Below are 22,693 nucleotides of genomic sequence, written 5' to 3'. Positions count from 1 at the left end.
TATTGCTTATGCCACTTACCTGAAATGTGTATGTAGAAAGCTGGTATAAGCCAATGAGTTCAGTTCATGTTGTATGTGAGTATTTAATCTGTATGGAACAAACTACTATATAAATATGAGATCATTGCAAAAGAGATGCAAGGATTCTTGTAAATGGAAGCAACTATAAGTGGATAAACCTGAAGTTTAAAAATAAGTTTTTCCTGCTTGATTAACCAATACACTTAATGTAAGCAAGCTCCCTTAAATGAATAAAATGATCAGGATAAACTCAGCCATGCTAGCAAATCCCAAATTTATATCTGTTTTCAGCAATTAAACCCAGAAATAGCCCTGCTTTAGCTGTCTGTAGACGCTGATATGCAACTGTATCATTTTGCAATACGCCCTGGATTTGATCAAAACAGACAAGGAATAGTTGCCTAACTTTGAAAGAGTCAGATGGTCCCACAGAAGTCAGAAGGACTAAGTTGTCTAAAATTAAGCACATCCTAAGAGGATCTCTCTTAGGGAAGAGACAAAAAAAAAAACCTTATAAGGATGTCAGCTCCAACAGCACTGGTTATTAAGAATGATAATTCCAACCTCTTGGAATTATCCTAGTTAACCCAGTGGATCAGAATACTCTTTGATACCAGTGCTGCAGATAAATCCTTGCCAGACTTCAAACTGTAGCTGTGTCCCAAGAGGAAAAAACCTTTCTTCATCACAGGCAGAATTTGGTCAGCTTCCAAAAGTGATTTATTCCTCCCTTCTTGGTAAAACATCCTTTGCAGTTTTATGTGTGACGGACACCCTCTGTAGCTTTGGAGAGCTTTGGGTGTAGAAAAACTAGTGAAGAACAATTATCCATCCCAACCCCCAGGTGGGAAGCAAATTGAACATTATTTGCACACACAGTTGGATGTGATGAGATGATGATCACGGAGTGGACTGAGACTGAACAGAGTGAACATTTTTACATGGTCCTGTTGTAAGCATCTGAATCATAAAATGAGTTCCTACTGTGGGTTTGGGAACTGCTGTAGCAGTTATACGTTCTACATGATTGAATGAATAGGGTTCCTTATTCAATGGAAATTCTTCACCAATTTTCTAGAAATGTGGAGTTTTCATTTAGAATACGGTTTTATCTTTGCTGTCAAGTGCTGAATCTAGCATTCAGTATTTTTTGGGTTGTAGGAGAGGAAGAAAAAAGGACTTCTCATGTAATCAGAAAACAAGTGCTGAGTAATGAACTTACTTGCCATCAATGCAGAGGCATCTACTGATCAGTAGATCTGGAAACTATTCTGGACCATCATGCAGTATTGCTGGATTTGAGCTGTTTCAGAGAGATTGTTACAGAATAGCATTGTAGAGGTATAAACTAAATAGCCACAGCTCCTCTTAAATATTTCTTGATGGTAATAGCAGTCTTCCTCTCAAATAAGACCACATCACTACCTTAAAAATAGCAGAGCGCTCATTCTAAAAAGTATTACATAGAGAATAGAGCTAGTAATATAGGAACTCAGCTTTATGTGTAGTGCACTATGTATTGTCCATTCATGGGCAACAAAGAGGGAACTAAAGATGGATAGCTGTTGAACTTGAGGATAAAACACAAAAACCCCACCACTTTTAAATGATTTTTTTTTTTTTTTTTAATGAAAAGTAAAGGCAGATACAAACTGTGGTTTAATTGAACAAACAAACCCAGAAGCAAACCTGATGTAGCCCGAGTAAAATGGTTTCAGAATACTCAAAGACTAGCTTCTATGACACTACGTATCATATGTCACATATTTTTCACTTTTCTGAAGACTTTTTTTGTGATAGATTCTGGAAACGAGAAATAATTGAATTATAGAAAATCTAATTAGTTCAATGTGTTCTTTACAGAGAAGTTTTTAAGCATTGAGCTGGGTTTTTTTGTTTCTGAAATTTGACAAGCATGATAAAATTAACAGATAAAGTGCAAGTAAGTTTGATTCCTCCAACAGAAACTTGAAACTGATCATAAAAGTGAGTAATACAAATTTCCCATGATTGTTATTCTGCTATTGATCCTAGTGGCAGCTCGATCAGGGGCTCTGAAATGAACCTTTAAAACCCCTTTATTTCCAAGAATGGGACTCCAAAATATTTTGTCTCTTTGTATTGTTACACAGACTGACAATCAAGAAATTTGAAGTTAGGATTGACATTTAGAGAAAAACCACACTTAAATTTTTGTAAGGAATTTGTGAGTGGACAAAATAAAATATTACATAAAAGGATGCTATTATCATCCTATTTCTCCATATTCCCATCTTCCATTTAAATGACAGCTGAATGTAAAGATTAATTTAGCTCCTAAATGCGTAATCTTTTGCAGCTTTCAGGAAAATAATGATTAGTACTAGTCCCCTAAATAGGTCTGTCTTGTGCTAAAAATGTATCTTTAAATGTTTTTCTGTACTTCCCTTTTCTGTGAGAAATGATATTCCTGGACATTTAGAAATAATAGGCTAAAACAAACGAGAATTGGAGTGCACCTGCAAGGCAAGGATATTTGGCTGTGTACATAGTATAAAAACCTGTTTATCTAAAACCACTGCTAATCATCTTAAATTACACATTTAAAACTAAATTTATCAAACACTTAAAACACATAATGAAAATGGCATACCATTTGCAGAACTTCAATTTCTGTTCGAAGAGTCTCACAGATGCTTTCCCAATCATCATTTCTGCAATTTTCCAATTCTTTCTTAAGCCTGTCTCCAAAACCAAACAAATTTTCAGATCAGGGAACTGTACTTGGGTAACTATTTTTTTTCAGCTTTGGTCCCAGTTGTCAATTTGACTTATGTGAGAAAAGCCTCATTGATCTATTTGCATGATCAGGGTTTAAGTTTGCTGGTTTTGTAATTGGCAGTCCAATATGTTGCTCTCCAGTAATATCGTTGGATTTCATTCAGCACGGGCAGTTGTGATGGCAATGTAAGGAACTTCAGAAAATGACATTTTGGGTTTTTACAAAGTATATCTTGACTAAGTACTTTGTTAGACAAATCTCTGGACCGTGGTGTTTTCATAAACCATGAAAGACTTAGGGCCTCACTAGTCGTCATTTTCCTTATTTAAACATGCAAATTTGAACGTTGATACTTAGGAAGTACCATACAATACTGTTCTTGCTTTCCCTGGATATCTGCTTGTAGCCACTGGTGGAGGCAGAATGTTGAATTAGCTGGGTCCTCTGCCTGACCCTGTGCAGCCGTTCTGTGCAATGATTGCTCCATACCCCTCCGCAGACTCCTTTGCTGTTGCTGCTGTTCTCTCCCCACCGCTCTTATTATTCTTCAGTGCTTACTCTTTCCCAATAGTCTCGGCCAGGAATTCCCCAACTTTTCTACAGGAAGGACTGATTTTAATGTAATGATTTTTGCATTCAAAAGAGCATTTAGTCCTGCTAAAAGGAGACACCTAAACTTTGCACATCAGTGACTGTAGTGGTTTAAATTAATACTCAGTAGGCCAAGAGAAATCTATGACAGAGCTTTTAGTAGTCTGATGAATACAAGGTGATGAGATTATACTGAGTCTTTCCATGGCTGTCATAAGAAAAGCATAATGAGAAAGATAAAGTTGCTTACCCTTAATACAGTTTCAGCAAACAATGTGAATATTTTGGGACATATAGACAGACTGAAAAAAAGGAGGAAAAGTATATATTCTGTTTATCATTAAATAGCTAAACTGATGCATCAAAGCAGGACCTCATTTCTTCTGAAGTTGAAAGAGGAGGTAGCAACTATTTTTTCTTTTATATGCTATAACAGGGAATAAATTATTTAACCCTATTAAATAGATGATGCACCTCTTTAGCTGTCCTACTGCAGGTAGAGATTGTTTTCTACACAAGAACATGTCTTTATTAAAAATAAAAGGATTAGCTTCATATGAGAGGAATAGCTTAGTCACCATGTGGCATTAGAATAGTAGCATAAGACTGGACCATAAGTTAATTTTGCTATTCCTGAGGAAAATGTAAATATCTTACCACCAATACGGAAAGAATATGAGCTCTGTGGTTTGTATTATGAAGGAGTAAATGCCTCTTCTTTCAGGAATATTTCTCCTGCATTTATAATACATACAAGTGTTCGAACAAAAGGACATTTTGAACTACACTTTAAGAAATGAAATATTTACTGTAGGACAGTGCTAGTTTACAGACCATTTTCCTTGAGGGAAGTTCATTCCAAGGTCTAAGATCAGCTTCTGATCTTGATTAAATCAGCTTAATTTCATTGCCTTGCCTCCTCATTTTTTTTTTTCTCTCTGTGTTCTCTGTTAGTGTGATATTGGAACCCTAATTTAAGACAAACAAAAGCCCTACTTTGCCTCATTTACTTTAGGAAAAGACATAGTCTGTTAATCTCAGAGAAAATGCTCTCATTGTTGTCCACATTGTAAAATTGATGCATAGTCTGTTTGCTAGTTGTCAGCTAAGACTGATACCACTCTGTGTTAGGTGTACGCTAAGGATAGAACAACCAGAAGATAAGCAGTAAGAGTTGCTTATCTGTCTGTGTCTTGGGATAGTGAATTAATTACTATTGATGATGTGCTTTGAAACTGTAACATTTTGCATATGGATTTTAAAATCTTATTTAAAATATTTTATAAAACTTTTAAATGTGGTGACAGCACAACTCCTTACCTAGCATGGGTTAGTGGCGATAAAAGACATTCGTTCAAATGTGGTGATTAATTTTTACATTAATCAATTGATTCTGCTTTCAGGACTTCCTTCTTTCTTATTTAGAAGCTAGATAATTACAGTATGTGCCAGGAATATTATACTCACAAAACAAGGGCTGTCTGTTAAGTTACAGTCTACACAATTAATGCATTGGGGACGCCTGAGTTACTGAATAAATGATGAAGTTTTACCAGAAGGAATGTGAGACAATGGAACTATTAAAAAAAAAAAGCTTAACCTGGAAGCAGATTTAGCTTTTTCATTTTACACTTAAGATAAGCAGGATATTCATATTCATCTTTCTACTATCAGATTGAATGTGCAAACCAATTATTCATGAAACTATACTCTCTAGATGGAGGGCAGGTTTTCTGTCACCTTCGGAAATGGAAAGAGATGTACCTTTTGCCAGAATAAGGATTAATATGACAATTATACCCTTCTTATGACTATGATAAAAAGCAAATACCTTAAAAAAACCACACAACCCCCCTCCTCCCAAAACCCCCACCAACCAAAAACCAACCAAAAAAAACCAACAGAAAAAAACCCAAAACCCAAACTGAAAAATCACATTAGCATTTGGCCCTCCATGTCCTTTGTTTTTTGATTTTGATTTTTTTTTTTTAATTTTTTTTTTTTTTTTAGCATTTTGGTCTCCTTGGTGACAATAAAATATATCTTTCAAAAAAGTTATTGCACTGAATTAACGGTGTATTGGTAAGTTACAGCATCATAGGTAATGGGCTCTAGTGAACAGCTTGAGTTGAAATGCTGTATTTGTGAAAGGAGGCTTGACTACTCCTTTGAAAAACATTCAAGATAAATAGCGATAGCAAGACCTAGCCTTAAATCAAGTAGGTGGGACAAAAGCATCAGTATTTTTTTGGATGCTAGCTTGCCCCAGACTGAGCTTTGCTATCAGTTGTCCGTTCTCCATTACTCTTGAATGCCAGAAGTGACAAAGAGATGAAGAAGGAGGGAATCACTGAAGACAATCGATTTTGCAGCTTTGAAATGAGCACAGCTATTAAATGCATTGGCATTTGTGGTTGATACACACTCTTCTTGAATTTCAGCTGTATATGCAGAAGGCAAATAGGAAAAATAATTGTGATACAATACATGCTCATATTATGAATTGCACTATGATGAAAATAATGTTATTGTCAAACAGGTTTCTCTGAAAATCATCCACAGATTCAAATTATCGGATTAAGACTCCAGTAGCCAAAACTTGCATTCCAAGAATAATTTTATGTAAAGAGGTCTCAGAGAAGAAATAGTTTGTGTAGAAGGCAGGGTGAATATGTATTTTTAGAGCCTTTTTTTAGAAAGTGGGGATGAAAGACCCTACCTAGTTATTGTTGGAGTTGCAGAAGGAGCAGACTGTCTCTTGGTTATGTTTTGCTGAGACAAGTAAAATATTTTTTTCATATTTTCCTTCTCGTCTGTGCCTTGTTTATGACCACCATTTTATTTTTTAACCATAAATACAAGGGAAAACATTAAAGTGTATTATAAAAGAGAATTGCTTGACACTGATATCCAGATAGAATCCTGATAGAATTTATGGTACAAAACAAAGTTCCCTAAGAAGTTATATATAAACTTGAGAGTACGTATGTTGATTTTCCTGAATTTTATCATAAAGGTCAGGAGAAACATTTATCAAGGTTTTAAGACTTTATTGACATTGAAGAAAATTTTAGAAGACTTTGGTTTATTGTCTGAAGCCAAAGTAAAGCTAAAGCATTGAGGTCATTCAGTCTCAGTTCAGTACCAGGACTAAATTAATGTGTATGTTTCTATAGTGAGAGCAGGATTTTGCTGGGTATTTACAATTTGCTGACACTACTAAACAGAAAATGCTATTGATACAGCTGAAGAAGTCAATAAATTTCAGACTATTATCAATTGATTGAGGAAGGAAGAAAATGAGTCCTAAATGGAATTCAGTATCTCAAAACATAAATTCAAGCACTTGAGTTGAACAAATAAATTATAAAAGTATGTGCTTGAAGGAACATAAATAGAATAAAAATTAAGAAAGTGATCTAGTAGTAATAATAAATGCTAGCAAGAAGATGAAACATGAAAGTGAACAGGGTACTAGGCTACATAACAATGGGAACTAAATGTAAATTAAAATAAATAGAAATACCTTAGGTAAAATAAGAAAATTTCAGCTTTTACTGTTCTGGATCAAATGCTGATTGTAAAATACATAATTATCATTGACTAAAACTTCTGTCTTGTGAATGCTATCAGGCAACTATTTATAAAAGTAGTTATAGGTCTTGAAAAGTATGGGGTTTTTTTTGTTTGTTTGTTTTAACTTTATATTCCCCAAATACATAAAATATCACAAGAAGTCTTTAAAGAATATATTATTATAGATGAATAAATATGAAAAGGTTAAGGCACACAATTAAACTGCACATTTAGAATAGATTTGCTTTTGTGCAGACAGCAAACCAAAGTTATACATATGACTTTCCATTGGAACTGTAAGAACAAGTTACACAGGAAAAAAAAAAATACAAGCATCAGAGACATCAAAACTGAAATATGTTTCTAGGGGACAATAAAATTCCTATTGAAAGGCAGGGAAAATAAATATGGCTCAATGATCCTTCTAGTTCAAATATCTTGATTTTTCTATTGTACAGGGAAAATTAGATCTCAATCTGGATGTATTAATACGGCTACCTTATTGCTGAAATTAGTATCTCAATACTATTCTGCTTTGTTTCATGTGAACTGTATCATTTTCTCAGAGCTAGAAAGGATTTAGAATTGTCCTTGTTTCCTTCTGCGTTATGGGCTTTCCATTCTCTGCTCATCTTCCAGGTTGAATGCATATTTCTTGAAAAGTAGGTGAGAAATTTATACACAGTATTCTTACACCCTCCTGTTTATTGTTGGAAATGCCTCTTGCTTTTATCTTTTCCACAGCTATAATTACTTTTGATGTTTATAGTTGTCTTTTGATTACATAGTATGTTCAGGCATCTCTTCTTTGCTTCCAGGTACCTATTATTGAAGTCCTTAGTTGTGTACAAGTACATAAACTTGCACTGCATATAATTATATTCCTCCTCTTTTTTAGCAACTCCAGTCTACAAGGTCTAGAGTTTTCAATTGTTTTACACTGTTGTCTTAAAACATTTTCTATTCCAAAATCACTATTTAAAACATTAGCAAGACCAGCTGTGGCTGCAGTTACCTTCTTCCAGCCCCAAATTTCCTTTTTCAGACCTATTACTGCTGTTACTATTAGTGATTTCCTTACTCACTTAAATTTTTTAATATGTCTTCCCCAGGTTAACTAGTAGTTTCCCATGTGGGATAACACCGAATACTTTACTAATATCTAGGTGGATGGCATTTGCATTTTCTTTGTCTAACCAATCGGTTGTCTTATCAAAGAAAGATTTTGTTAGTCAGATTTGATCTACTTTTTGTAAATCCATACTCCAATTTATAATGGAAACCTATTTTAACATAATTCAAACTATAATAGTTCCACTAGGCACTGCTATTAAAAAGAAAAGCTTAAAAAATCGATGAGGAGATTGTCATTAAAAAACTCATTTTGAACTACATATATTACTCTAGAGATTGATATTTCCTGATTATAAAATTTAACATAAAATTAAATGGCAAACTTTTTTTTTTTTTTTTTTAAACCACCAGAACCATGCATGGCTTTGGGCAGTCCACTGTTAGTGTGAAACATTTGTTCAGCTCTAACAAACATATTTCCTGTATGATTTGTATGAAAGAAAGCATTGCTTTATCCTTCCTAATTTTGGTAATGGAGTTTCTTTTTCTGTATTATGAAGTATAAGAAGCAATACTAGATTTTTAGGAACTAGGCAAGTATACAGAGCCTTGAACTATTCACAAAGTAGGCTGACTTCATGCATTTCCCTTCTGCTACTGTTTTTCTGAAGTAGAACAGAAATTTAGGTTTCAAAGAAACATTCTATCCTTAGTGTACCTTTAGAATAGTAGGAAAAAATATCAATTTTAGGTAGAAACTCTCTCAGTCTAAATAAACATTAATTAAAATTATTTTTAGGTTGCTTTACATAAGGCAACACATAAATTTAAAATTAAAATGTAGAAGAAGATAAATAATTAATATAATAAGTAATTACAATGAATATAATAGTGAAATGACATAGGTAGGAATTTAGTGGTATCAGTTAGACTCTGCTTGACCTCTGTATTGTTCCACTTAAGTGATGCTACTTGCTATCTGCCAGGGAAATGCAACTCAAGAGAGCTGATGCCAAAGTTCTTTCCTGCTGTTATGTTTTTGGGGCTGGCGCTGGCAGAATAGGTGATTAAAATAAGGCTTTTGATTTTAATTGCAGATTATTTTGGGGGGGTGGGGGGGGGGGTGGGGGGAAGGTGGGGGGAAGCCCTCTTTGTTAAATATTTCTCTGATATGCACCTGTATCATGAGGCTTACAATTTCCAGGGTGCCTACTTTGAGGAAGAGGGTATAGTGTCTTATCCATAACTACATCTGTGCTTAACATTCAAATTTTGGTTAGCTTTTTCCTGCATCTGATGTGTATTAGAACAAGCCTATAACTGCAGCACCAACAGCTGTTGGAATTATCGGTATGTGCTTCTCATGACCTTTTGTAATTTTTTGATGGATTTGGGAGAAATTTTATGAAACTGCAGACATGGTACAGGGCATTTTTCTCAGCTCAAAGATGAATTGCTGTAATTTGAATTTGCTGGCTACACTCTTCAGCTGAAATGCAATTTACTTTAAGATATATATTTAATTATAATGAAGATTCTTGCCTTGCCAGCTACTTTTGATATTGATTTTTAAGCTGGGACTAGGTATGTGATACAATAACAGACTTACAGGGTGATCTGGGAGCTACATATATCTGGTTATTGATGCTGAGTGTCTCTCACATTTGTTCTAAGCAAGGATTGAAAACATTGGTATTTTTACCATTAAAGAGTGGTGTGGTTTCCTGCTCTATAAAAAAAATCAAACTTTGATTTTTTTTTATTAAAAAAAAAAAAGGAATCGAACTTTGTGCTGATTTCTTAGAAAAAAAAGTAATGTGGATCAAAAATACATGTTTGTGTCAAAATAGTCTTCTCTTTATATATACTAAAAGCGATTTTCAGTAAAAACTAAAATTTATTCTTGCATTAGACTCTGTATGGGGAAAAAAGCTGATCTTGTTAGGGTTGTTTCTCAAACACAGTAGGTTCAATTTCTGACTCTTATTAAGATAGACACTAGTATATGTGAGATTGCATTAATTGGTACTTTGGCTGCAAAAGGTCCTTTGCAAGCGCGAAAGGTGTATCTAGACTGTCAGGAGGGCTTCCTGGTTCACCCCAGGTGCCTGGTACTTTAGTTTTTCCCACTGAAACTGCATGAATTCTTTATTCTCAGATTCCCTTCAGGGGGCACCCAAAGGAGTGGACAGGATAGTTTGTTCAAGGATCTGCTCCAGAGAGACTATTGCCATGGATTGCATCAGCACGTGCTCTGCTGCAGCAGCTGTGGTCCCTCAAATACTTCTGTGGCACATCATAAAGCATGCAATGCATGTGCTATGTATTGGCATTTTGAACCAGCACTCTGCTGTGCTGGACATAACTTCTTTAAGTATTTAATGCATTTTGAATGGAAAATATGTGTATATAGATGACATTATATCTTAAAGTCACAGAGATGCTACACAGGAACCAGAGCAGATATGATCTCGCCAAATGCTAGGCAGTGTGGAGATGACTGGTTTGTTGCAGATAATGCTGCCTCTGAGCAGTGTAGGCACAAACCAGTGCACATGTATTGATCTGCGTAATCCACAATGATTATTGGTTCATTGGATAATTCAGACTGGAAGAGATGTCAGGAGGTCATCTAGCCCAATGTCCTTCTCAAAGCAGGATCAGTTACAAGGTTAGACCAGGTTACTGAGGGCTTTATCCAGTCAAGTCTGAAAACCTTCAAGGATGAAAACTATGCAACCTCTCTGGGCAACCTTTTCCTTTGCTATACTATCCTCATGCTAAACAAGTTTTTCCTTACATTCATTTGATACACCTCTTGTTTCAACTTCTGGTTTCTGCCTTTTGTTCTCCCTTTGCGTGGCATTGTGCAGATCCTGGCTCCATCTTCTTGATGACCTTGTTGTAGGTACTGGAGGGCAATCCGGTACCTCCAGGGGGACTAGTAATATACTGCACTATTTATAGCATATAATACTTTAAATTCCCTTTCATTCTCTTAATTCAGTAGTCCAAACCAAGAAGTGATGAGCAGGTTTTGTTAAAAAACAACAACAAAAAGAATTGATAGAGTTGTACGACTGATAAAGTTTGGGATAATTCTTAACAGCACAGCACTATGACATACAGAAATAGACAAATGAGGATTGCCTGTTTGGCTCTACTGAAAAGCAGAATCTATTCGTGCTGATGTGGAAGTACAGTAACATAGCTATGTTGCTTCTAGCATCTGAGTTAACTTATTCAGAGCTATATCTCTCTGTAAAGCATTGAGCTTTTCTGATCAAAAGCCAGTGCAAGATAGAAGTATGGTTTAGGCAAATCTGTCCTAAATTTTGTCCAGTATCTGAAATGAAAAAACTATTTTAATGTAACTAAAATTTATTCAGTACATTATTACACCTCAAGGAGACCTAGCTTTTTGTGATGGTAGTAAGAGCAGTAGGAACACTTTATATTTTGCACTACATGCAATTATCAAATAGTGTAAGCTTATCTTGACCATAAAATGAAGCATTTTATGAAATAAAAAAATGTCATCATCCTTCTTGATTTGGTTGTAACTGACACTTTGTGGTTTTGTAGTTAATAGAATTTAATATGTGTTATCCACTGTTGTGTTTTCCACCCAGATAAAACCAAAGTATTGTTCCACAGAGCTGTGAGTTAATTTTACTATGTAGAAAGACAGACATACATGATTTTGAATGATTTGCCTAGGATCTCATAGCAATCAGCGGCAGAGCTGTTTGCTACTCTGTTCCTTATACACAGGAAAGCTGTTATAGAAAACTAATTACACCAATTGGGATATTAAGTGGCATCATGGCAGTAAACTACTCCAAGGGAAGTATGTTATTTAGAAGGAAGTTGACAACCTCATGTATCACAAAACCTAATATATCATGATGCAATGAAAAATGTAGAAGTGAATTATAACATGCTGTCTTACAGAATTGCTTCTGTTGTTATTATTTACACTGTGTCTTCTATATATATGTTGAATGCAAAGTTTTTGCTACTGTATGCAGAATTGTGAGCTAATTAATTTTTATGCTGAGGGAATTTTGGCCATGTCTCAACACCATGTAAGAGATTGAAGAGAGTTAGTAATAGGGCTGATATATCATTTTCTTTCAAAACCCAATATTCAGCAAAAAATGGGCCATTAACAAATCGTCTTTCAGAAAAATGCTCAGGGTTCTCTGCAAAATTTCATTTTTCCATTGAAAGTTTTCAGGAAAAAACCCAACTATATTTATTTTTTGTCAAAAACCTCAAAAATGTATAGGAAAAAAATGTGATAGTAACAAAAGTTGTGTTTTCCCCAACAATTTCTGTTAGAGAATATTTTTGACCAGCTATTCTAGGAGGATTTCCTCTGCATTGTCTATTAAATATTTTTATATATCCACAGGCACATTCATCTGGAACACCATAAAATAGGAAAAAGACGGTTGATTCTGTGATATGGGGCTTTCTGCATTGGAAGATATTTTTGTTGAAAACATTACATTATTTTCTCTATAGTGAAAATGTAAATGTTGCACTTAAGCAAACTGGAAAGAAATGAGTTATTGCCACTCAGTTCCTGGGAAGCAATATTCACTATTAAGGGAGGCTGTGCAAGGTGTTCTGTATTGGTTGAATCTTCAAAATTTTGTTCTAAACCAGCTTAATTAGAAGGCAAACTAGAACTGACGGTAGAGATCACAGAGAAAACAAATCTACATTTAGTAGCTTCAATTCAAGGCCCACCTGACCCAAGGAGGTTACTGTGGCCAATCCATTCCATTGCAGTCAGGCTCTGGGGAAGGTTGTACAGCCAGTCAGCAGATGTATGTATAGCATTGGGTAGTTCATCAGTACTCTGGGTACCACCACTATTTTTACAAAAACTTAAGAACTGGCCTTCCACCCAAGGAGCAGTCTTTTGCTCTGCCTCCAAGTTTGACTGACTTCCTTGCAAACGCTTCCAGTTTTTAGTTCACTGGAGTATGCATGTAAGGGTGAAAGGCTGTAGCAAACAACAGGAATTCGTGTTCTGTAATAAAAATGAATGATTCTTCTGATTTCAAAGGAATATTGTACAGCAATGTAAAATAGTCATAGCCACAAGGACTGGTCTGCAGTTACAGACCTAAAATTAAATTTAGGAACTTACTAACATAAGACTCTTACCTTAAACATTCAGGATCAGTATGAGGTTTTTCAATGACTTGGACTTTTTCTGCTTCTAAATCTTTTGTCATTCTTTCAGCCTCTCTGATTACTTTCTCAAGGTCTAAACATAAAATAACAATTACCTTGTAAATATATATTAATCATCCATATTCAAAGACTTCCTACATTTTCTAAATTTATCTTTTCTAATATTTCTTCATGAAACTGTTTGTAGGGTAAAGGCATCAGAGTAAAGAACATGAATTATTTTATTATTGTAATTGATACGCATATTGCAATCTTCTAGAAAATTTCCTTCCTTTTCCCTTATTTATGGCCTGTCTTTCTTAGCTTTCTCACTGTGAGATGTTATTTACACATTTGTAAAAAAGTTACTAAACCACTTCTAGATTACATTTTCTTTTAATCCAAATTTCAAAATCATCATATTTCTTGTGATCACCTTTGACACAGAACCTTTTTTGGTTCTCTCTGTATCTTTTTAGTTTTTTTCTTTTATAGGGTTTCCTGTGTATTCAACACATTCCTCCCAGCTTTGTGCATGGACTTTTTTTAATGCACAGACTTTCATACATAGACACACAAATGTCAGTAAAGAGATGACAGTTGAATTTAAAGCTCAGATGTTTAGCACTGAGGCCAAATCTGTCTTTATCAGTCCAAGCCATGTTGCTTGTTAAACATTTGAATCTTTAATTATAGGTTAATGGGTTTTAAACAATATTTATGTTGATTTTAAGTTCACTTTGAAACACTAAATTCTCCAATTAAGTATATCACTTACCAGCAAAAGTAAAAATTTCTTCTTCATATTTATAGCTTATGATTCAGCAAATCTATAGACCTCAGTATCACTGACATTTAAAATAAATCTTATTGAAATCCATAATACTTGTTATAACCATATTTTAAAATGATGTATTACATAATGTAGAAATATATTAAAATCTTGTTTGTATGATTTCTTTTTCTTGAGAAAAACAACTTGAGAGAAAAGATTTTTCAAAAGCATTTGTCAAGCCACAAATAATTATTGTAACGTGATTGTCAGGCACACCTTTGAGTTCACTTTGGAGAGTAAATAAATCCTGCTTTAATTCATTCTTCTGCAGCTGGAGTGCATTTAACTGAACATTTTTATGTTCCATTGACTCCATTTCTAAGAAAAAATATGTTTTAAATTAAAACACATTGCAGTTTTAGTCTTCATGATATAATCTTAAATATTCTTAACTACTACCAATCTTCAGCTAGTCAAAAAGAACCTTAAACATAAAACTAAAATCAACTAAAATCAGTCATATAAACCCCAGTTCACAGGAAATTATGTTATATAATGTATTCATAACTATGAAAGAAATTTTTTTTTATGTTATTAAGATACTTGACATATTTTGTTGAGTGGGCATAAAAAGAATTTTTGCTTTAGAGTTACTTCAGCTGTAAAGGAAGATGACTTACTGAATAGGTGGTGAACAGACACTTCTCAGCAGGACTAAAAAAACCCCTTATTTTGTTTAGTGTTATGGACATTTGAACCTGACCATTGACAGCATCTGTAATTAATTGTGATTGTTTCCCTGACAACTGGAGGTCCTCACATAATTTCCTTGTTATGAGTTTAAGTAAACTTTTCTCTTTAGTATTGTCAGTGTGCTCAGGACTGTAGCAGACAGAAAGACAGACAAGTTGTACCTCAAAAACTAGTGTAATTTAAAAGGATGGAATCAAGACAGCAACTGAACCTAGAGAGGAATGTTAGTTGCCTTTCATGTCCTACTGATCATTTGACTGATCAGATCTGCCTGAATATGTAAAAATTAATCATTAAAAGTAACAGGTGCCACCAAATACAGACTTTTTTTTAGTTGTAGAGCAGAATCAGAGCCACAGAAAATGCAGAAGGAAGGTACCATCAAGTACAAACTCAAATGGATAGTCAAATTTCAGTAACTTTACATCAGATATCGGGAATTCAAAGTGCTGGCACTTATGAATCATAGAATCATGAGAGTGGAAAGGAATTTGAAGGGTCATCAGCTGTACCTCTGTCATTTCTGCCAGATGCTTGTCTAACCCATTTTTAAAACCCTTTGGTAATGAAGACTCCTAATTCCTTTGGTAATGGAATCTCCTAAAGCAGAGTGTTTAAGTTGTTCACTGTTCTTAGAAAGATTTCTAAACAGCCAGCCAGACTCTCCCTTATTGTGGTTTACACTTGGTACTTTCTATTCAGTTCACTATAGGTATGGAGAATATATTAATTTCCTTTTTACAGAATCCTTGAATGATTTGAAGATTGATATCCATCTTCCATCAGTCTTTTCCTTCACAGGTTAAATAGTCCCAATTCTTTAATTTTTTTCCTTCTCATGTTCTCCAGATCTCTGATCACTCTCACTGGTCCCATGTGGATTCTCTTCAGCTGGTCCACATTTTTTCTTGAAGTTTAACATCCAAAACTGGATACATAGTACTCCAGCTAAGAGCTTAACTGCCCTAAATAGAGTGAAGGATTATTTCGCATGTCTTAGAGGTCAGAATTATGTTTATGTCTCAGTATGGTGTTGGCATTCTGATGTTATTAACTCATGTTCAGCTTGTGATCCATGATGACTCCTATTTCCTTGCCGAAGGATTGCTTTTCAGTCTGACTCTCTGTTCTGAGAAATCTCATATTCAGTATCTTAACTCAAAGATGAAGTTATACTGTGGCAGTAAAAGTCCAGTCCTACAAGACAACTGTGCATATGATTCTTTTGAAGCTAAGGAAATTTAAATAGCTCAACCATGGGTGATTATAATCAGCGCAAACCTAATACAGTATGCTATGTGTGACGGTGCACCTCTGTACTGGTTGACATTAGACATTGGAAGCCACTTCTGCAGGTCTGCTTCTTCTCCTATGCTTGTGTAATGTGGTATGTCAGACCATACTCTAAGAGGATGTTCCAGACAGCAAGGGAATGGAATTAAAATTATTGTTTTGCATAGCTATATTTACTGATTTATATTCATTCTCTGGTAATCCAAGATAAAATAGTTTAATATAAGACTTACCATTTTTCAACAGAGCTGCCTCATTCTCTAAATCATTTAATTCAGTCTTGACTTTTTTTTTAATCAGAAGGTCTCTATTACTTGTTAGTCCATACTCATTGTTAAACTCTGTTACTTCTCTAGAAAAATTATCTTCCTCTTCAGTCATTTTTGTCTTTGCATCTGTCTGAAAAAAAGAAAGGGAAAATGGAATGTTCAGATGAAAAAAAAGAGTCTTCGTTAAGCTAGGCAGACTGAAACACACTGTTGTTTATCCTTAAATTTGTAGTATAAATGTAGTATATTTACTTTTCCTGAGTTATGAGAACATGAAAATGATCTACAGCTCTATCATTTTGTCTGTTGCTTTAACTTTTTTTTTTTCCTGAAAAATTGAAGGATATATTCTTAATAATAAAAAAACATTTAAAAAAAATCACTACATTACGTTACAGACTTGTACCAGCAGTTTTTCAGTTCAACTCTTTATTGAAATTAGTAGAAAGTTCTGTTTAAAGTCAGTAGCATAGTATGGCCACTCTTTTTTTTAGACTGTTATTTAATGAAATAAAAGTGGTGTTTATTCCTCTGCAGAATGCAGACTTACTTTAACTCCCTCAAGAAAGCCATAGTTGATAGGAAGTCACTGTTTCATTTTCTGGAAAAAATATTCTAAAGAGAAAGGCTATATTAAATTCCTTCAAAAAAATCCTAACTGATTGCTAAATTAAATAAAATGAAATGACCCCTATATACAGGAAGAAAGAAACGATAACCTATATATCAGACTTGAGTGGTAACAATTAAAAGAAACTTCACAATTCTTCAAAGGATATTTAGCTTTTATAGCTAATAATTTTTTCTATGATACTTGTAATATTTATTTTTCTTTCTTTGTATATTTAGGAATGGGAATACTTTGGATGCTGAAGAAATATTACTTAATTAAAAGGATATCTGCCTAAAGATTTAGGGTTAATACTGGTGATTCATATTGAATGTTTAAAATTTAGCTCTGCTGATTTAAAATACAAATACATATGCAGAGAAGACTACTCATCTGTGGCATTTCTTAATAGCTACAGATCCAAGGACCCACAATGAAGTAAGAGGAAGGCAATATATTCAGGTTAGAACAAGAGAGAACTGAAAAGCTTGTTTTTTGTATATGTTGCAAATAGCTACCTTTTAAGGGGTGGCTAGGTGTGCCTAGTATCAAAAAGATTGTGTGGTATGTCAGGATTCCTAAAATGTGGGGTTGGCCTCCCTATTTTTCCTTTCATCCTTCTCAATATATTTTATTGTGGATGAACCTGTCCAATTTAAGGTGATACTTTCCTAGTTTTCTTTTACAAAGGAAATAATATGTCAGAACTGGAGTTCAGTCATACAACAGCAGACATTAGAAAATGAAGTCAAGGATGTTAAATAAGCTTTGTAGATAAACTGCAGCATACATTACCTTAGATCATGGTTTAAATTAAAAGTGAGAATTTATCTACATTTACATTGTTAGGTATGCTAAATTACAAAAAGAATATATTTTCCAGATTTAAAACATTACTTCTTCCATATTTTCAAATTTTAAAGCTGACTACTTTCATACAGTAGAAAAGAGTTGTCTGAATATCATAGCTGGAAACATACAAAGATTTTAAGAAGACTGCTTTTTTGATTAATAAGTTCAGCTTTCTGTTTCTCTAAGCTGTCTTCACGCTTCTTCAGGATTTCTAAGTAGAACTGTTTTTCAGACAGATGCTGAACCTTCCAAGAGAAAAAAAAAAAGGTTATAAAGTAAGGTTATTTTTTTATTGTTTCATATACTTTGATATTGTACATAAGGATCTTGGTCCAGTTAAAACACAGCTGGCATAGCTGCTGGACTAGCAAAAGCATAACAGCTCTTTTTTCCCCCAATAATCTTCCAATATACCACTAAGCTTTTGAAAAGTATCCTTTCTTTAAAAGACACATTTAGTGCTGGTCCATCTATCTGAAGTGTCGTTTTAAAGTCTACTCAGTTTCAGGTTAAAACCAGGAAAAATATTGATCACATGGGATCTTTTACCCAACATAATACAGTGTCCTCCATCTAATTGTGTAAAGGTCATCACGTACCAATTCAGACAATAATATCAGAGGGACAGGAGTCCAACATCATTGTTTTTACTGAATGGCTGTACACATCATCAGCTCTGCAATGCTACTATTGCGTATGTGGAGGAGGGAGGGATATGCTTATATTGTTCTGAGCACAGTTTCTGGAATTCTTAGCCAAGGAAGTGCAATAGAAATTAGATCATTGGTTAAAGAGAGTTTGACCATGACCCTCCCCAAGTCTCAAACTTCGATTTTGCATATAGTTTTATTTTTAGTTTTATTAATTTTAAACAGTAGTTTATCTGATAGAAGGGTATGCTGTTCGACCACTGCATTTTCAAAGTTTGCTGAAAAGTTCTTCTCAATTTTCCAGTGCATCTACTGTATCATTGTCTAATCTAAGTTAAGATATATGGTGGGATAAACTATAACAGCAGATAAATAGGGAACAGCTAAGTGTTGAACAGTCTTAAAGGATGAGAATCATTCATCTGGTGAAGTGGAGAAAACAAGGTCAAGAGAATGACTCATTCTGTAATACCCAGAACCATGAGTAGGGAAAGTCAAGTTAGCAGAATTGCCCAGACTTTAAAGGCACAGGGTGAGTATCAGGAAGTAAACTGAATAGCCAGGCTGATACATGACTGTTTGTGTGTGCAGAAGCAGAAAAGACCAAATAATAATGGTATTACAGAGGTAAAAATGAAAAGATTGTAAAATGAAATAATGTAGGTGATTTTGGAGAGGATGCAGATGAAGTGCATCTGATCAAAAAAGGAGGAAGAGGATAGTGGAATCAAATGCCCTAAGAGTACAATGTCAGAGTTGGAAAGAAAAGGACCAGATTTTTTCCTTATCCCTGGTATGTCCGGCATGCTAAATGTCCAGGAAGTGCTTGCCTTAGGAATATTTATTTTACAGATTAATTCAAAGACAGTAGATGGTCTTATACCAAGGTATTTATATTACTGAATATAACTAGATGCAGTGTAATTTCTCCATCTGTAAGATGCCAACTTAAGCTATGCATTTGCAACAGATATTTTTAAAGAAATCATTAAGCCATGAAAAGCAAAATGCTATAATTTGGGTTCTAATTACATGCTACCTGATTTCACAGAACAGAGGAAAAAAAATAGCATTTCCTAGGAATCTTTGATTGACCACAGGCAGTCTCTGTGAAATAGAGGTCAAAACACCTTTGAACTCAGTCTCGTCTGCTTGGTCAGGTATAAGCTGCTGTGCATGCACGTGCTTGGATATGCATGCTTATAAAGAAGTGCAGTTATCTGGTGCAGGACAAATGGAACAGCATTAGCTCAATACCATTATTAAATATTATTTGAATTACATTAACTATTGTAGACATATGTAAACTGAATTCCTGTACTGAAAAATAAATTACTTTAAATAATTTCAGTAACTATATAATCTTTAAACCTAAACACAGTCTGATTGAAATGCATTTTCCCATTCCACTTGTTTTTTATACCATTTCCTATCTATAAATGAATCAGTGATGTCAGACTAAGCAAGCAAGAACAATATATTTTTGTGGATGTCAGTAAGAATATTATTAATCCTGGTGGGTAAAGCACATAAGGTTTAATTAGGAATAGTTCTTCAGCTCTTCCCATTAGTCGTTTACAATAATGGCTCTACTCTTGGGACGTTCTGTACCTACCACATAAACCTTGATTATAAATCACAATGCATCAATAACAAATTAGTAGTATAAACATAAAATGTGATATTCATAAATAAATTTATCAGCAACACTACAAAGGACTTTTCCTAACAGGCAACACCCAGATATAATCTGTGTTGGTTAAATAAGTTACTATTTTAAAGCACTTTTGGGCTCTGTGATTGTGGCATGCATAAATGCAAGTACGTGAATAACTGCTTGCATGATTATAGTCTCAATTTGCAACCAGTAAATATTTGTAAATGAGTTCTCTTTTATTCGGACCCCCTCACAGTAATGTTGATATTTATTATATATATTACACAGTCTTTTACAAAAGGCAAAAGAGCCTGGTTTTGGAAGGATGAAAATCATCCCCCAAACATATATTTTCACAATTAGGTGAGGCAGTCCCCAAAGTTTCTTGAAGATGTTTATTTAAGTGATAGGATACAACAGTTCTGACTTCAAAGGGGCTCCATATGCTTTCCTGTTGTGCATACACATTCTGCCAGCGCAGATACTTAAGAGCACAGGGGATGACATTTAGACTTCATTTTCACGCACAAGCAAATGGACTTTTAAATCATTTGTAACCACAGGCATTAATGGTGAAAAGCTCTGCAAAACTGGAAGCTTAATCTGAAATATGTCTGCAGTTTGGTTAAGTGGAAAGCATACTAAAATCTTAAAAATACTAAACAGATTCAGAAACTTTCCTCTGTCTTTGGCATCCCTGAAAAACACTTAGGCCTTTTAAGTCCTTACTGTGAGCTCAGGCTCACAGGAAGACCTTTAGTATATGAATCAAGATCCTGTGAAGTAAACACGGGGAATGTTTCCATGTATTTTTTGTGACAGGCCTTTAATGAATGGCAGTGGACAACAAAGGAATGGTTTCCGGGCCTCTGAAGGATAGTGCTATAATGAGCTCCAGGACTGTTACGGCAAGGCCGCTCACACCGTACCTGAACAGCTCGTCTGCCTCCAGCTGACGTCTGGTGGCTGCATCTTGTGAACGGACTGACGTGACATGGCGGCCCGCTCCCTGCCAAGCTCCATCTGCGGAGCAGGACTGACTTTCACGTGCACACGTGCTGTCTCCAGTGCTTCCAGTTTTAGAAGTGTTACCTGGAAACGTTCCTACCCCTGAGGTGAGCGAGTCCATGAACATAGCCAGGACCCAGCCTGAAGGGTGAGATTTGTGAGAGGGGAAAGACCTTGACAGACCTTTTTCCACTACAGAAATGCACAGTGTAAGTTTTCTCAATGCTGTGTTATTTGGTAGGTGAAGCACACTCCTTGAAAGTGTTTATGTATCTGTTCCTGAAAGAATAGGTCATATATTTGTAAATATCATGTATTTCATTATTTTGTATACTATAAACATGCCCGCTTACCATAGTTTCTAATTTCTTTTTAGCAGTGCTTAGCTCTTCCTTTATTTGCTTAATTTTTTCATAACTTCTATTTATGTCGCTTTTAGCTGCAACACAACAAAAACCTGTAAGAATGTGTGCTCTGTTTGTAAACGTTACGTTCTTATAAAAACATGCCATTGGCAAGAAGCAGCCAGCCCAGCTCCCTGCCAAGTTTCACTGATAAAGGTCCCCTCGTGGCAGCACAGTGGGGCCACCCTGCTCTTCCCCCAGGAAACGGAGAGGCCATTAAGTGTGGTCAGTGCTGCTGCCGGACCCACAAAATGGCAGCCCCAGGGCAGACCTTGTTGGATGAGCTGCCTCTTCTCCCTCGCCTGCTTCTCCGTGAGCTGTATTTGCTGGAACAAAGCATCCAGGTTCATTTCTCTCTTCTCGTGGAATCTGTGAGTTCTCCAGGTCTTGTCGTCTTTGTGGAGGGCTGGTTGATTAAAGCTGGGATGCCCTGGAGGAAGGTGAGGCTGGGCCCGGCCACAGCCCTTCCCTCAGGGCCCTGTGCCCTGCCAGACCTTGGTTCTGCCCTTTGGCCTCTGCCTGCCAGGGGTCGGGAAAGAAACCCCAGACCACAGAGGGAAGCAGCAGTGGTAGATGGGACACAGCTGAGGAGGAAGAGGTGACGGAGTGGGACGCGTGGGCTGCGCGAAGTGGGGAGTGAGAGCGAACCTCGGGCAGAGGGAAACGTGGATGACTGGTTGGGGGACCCCAGGTGGGAAACACAGGAGATGGAAATGAGCAGGCAGAGCAGCAGCATGGTAGGAGCAGGAGAAAGAAGGTAATTTGGCTAGGCAAAAGGCAGCTGGCACTGAATGCTGTCAAACTTGGGCACGTTTGTGAAACGTGGGTTCTGACTCAGAGTCTGGGGAGTTTTGATCAAACAGCTCTGACTTTATTTCTCTGGGACCACGCGCTTTATACTGGTTTTGTGTTGTTCAGAAGCTGGGGTTTTTACCCCTTCCTTTTTCTATGGAGTGATCACCATCCTTTTCAAATATTATATCTGCTCATATTTATTTGTCTTTTGAGGATTGATGTCTTAGGAAATAGGCTAAAATCTGCTATCATACAGAAGAGGACGGTAAAGCTGACTACATATAACTTACGTAACGGTGATCAGAGTCAATTCAGCTGCATTTCACCAGTAATGTAAAATGGCAATGTTTCTGTTCCAGTTGGTCTCAGTAAGCAAAGATCATAATGCAGCCCATTGTATGCTCTTCTGGAGCA

The 22,693-nt window shown here is 35.5% G+C and overlaps 1 protein-coding gene across 1 annotated transcript; it reads right to left on the bottom strand.

Annotated features, from left to right (window-relative positions):
* Positions 1-1,791: 1,791 nt before the first annotated feature.
* CCDC172 (coiled-coil domain containing 172) lies at positions 1,792-21,834 on the bottom strand. The gene is made up of 8 exons (XM_049809581.1): positions 21,756-21,834; positions 21,434-21,519; positions 17,894-18,010; positions 16,268-16,433; positions 14,265-14,366; positions 13,205-13,307; positions 2,654-2,741; positions 1,792-1,824 (listed from the first exon to the last, which is right to left on the bottom strand). Exons 1-8 carry the CDS (start codon positions 21,832-21,834, stop codon positions 1,792-1,794), a joined length of 774 nt encoding a protein of 257 aa, XP_049665538.1.
* Positions 21,835-22,693: the final 859 nt, after the last annotated feature.

This window comes from Accipiter gentilis, chromosome 9, assembly GCF_929443795.1.
Source record: "Accipiter gentilis chromosome 9, bAccGen1.1, whole genome shotgun sequence".
In the NCBI taxonomy this organism is placed as follows: Eukaryota; Metazoa; Chordata; class Aves; order Accipitriformes; family Accipitridae; genus Astur; species Astur gentilis.
This window is presented reverse-complemented; position numbering and strand designations above follow the sequence as displayed.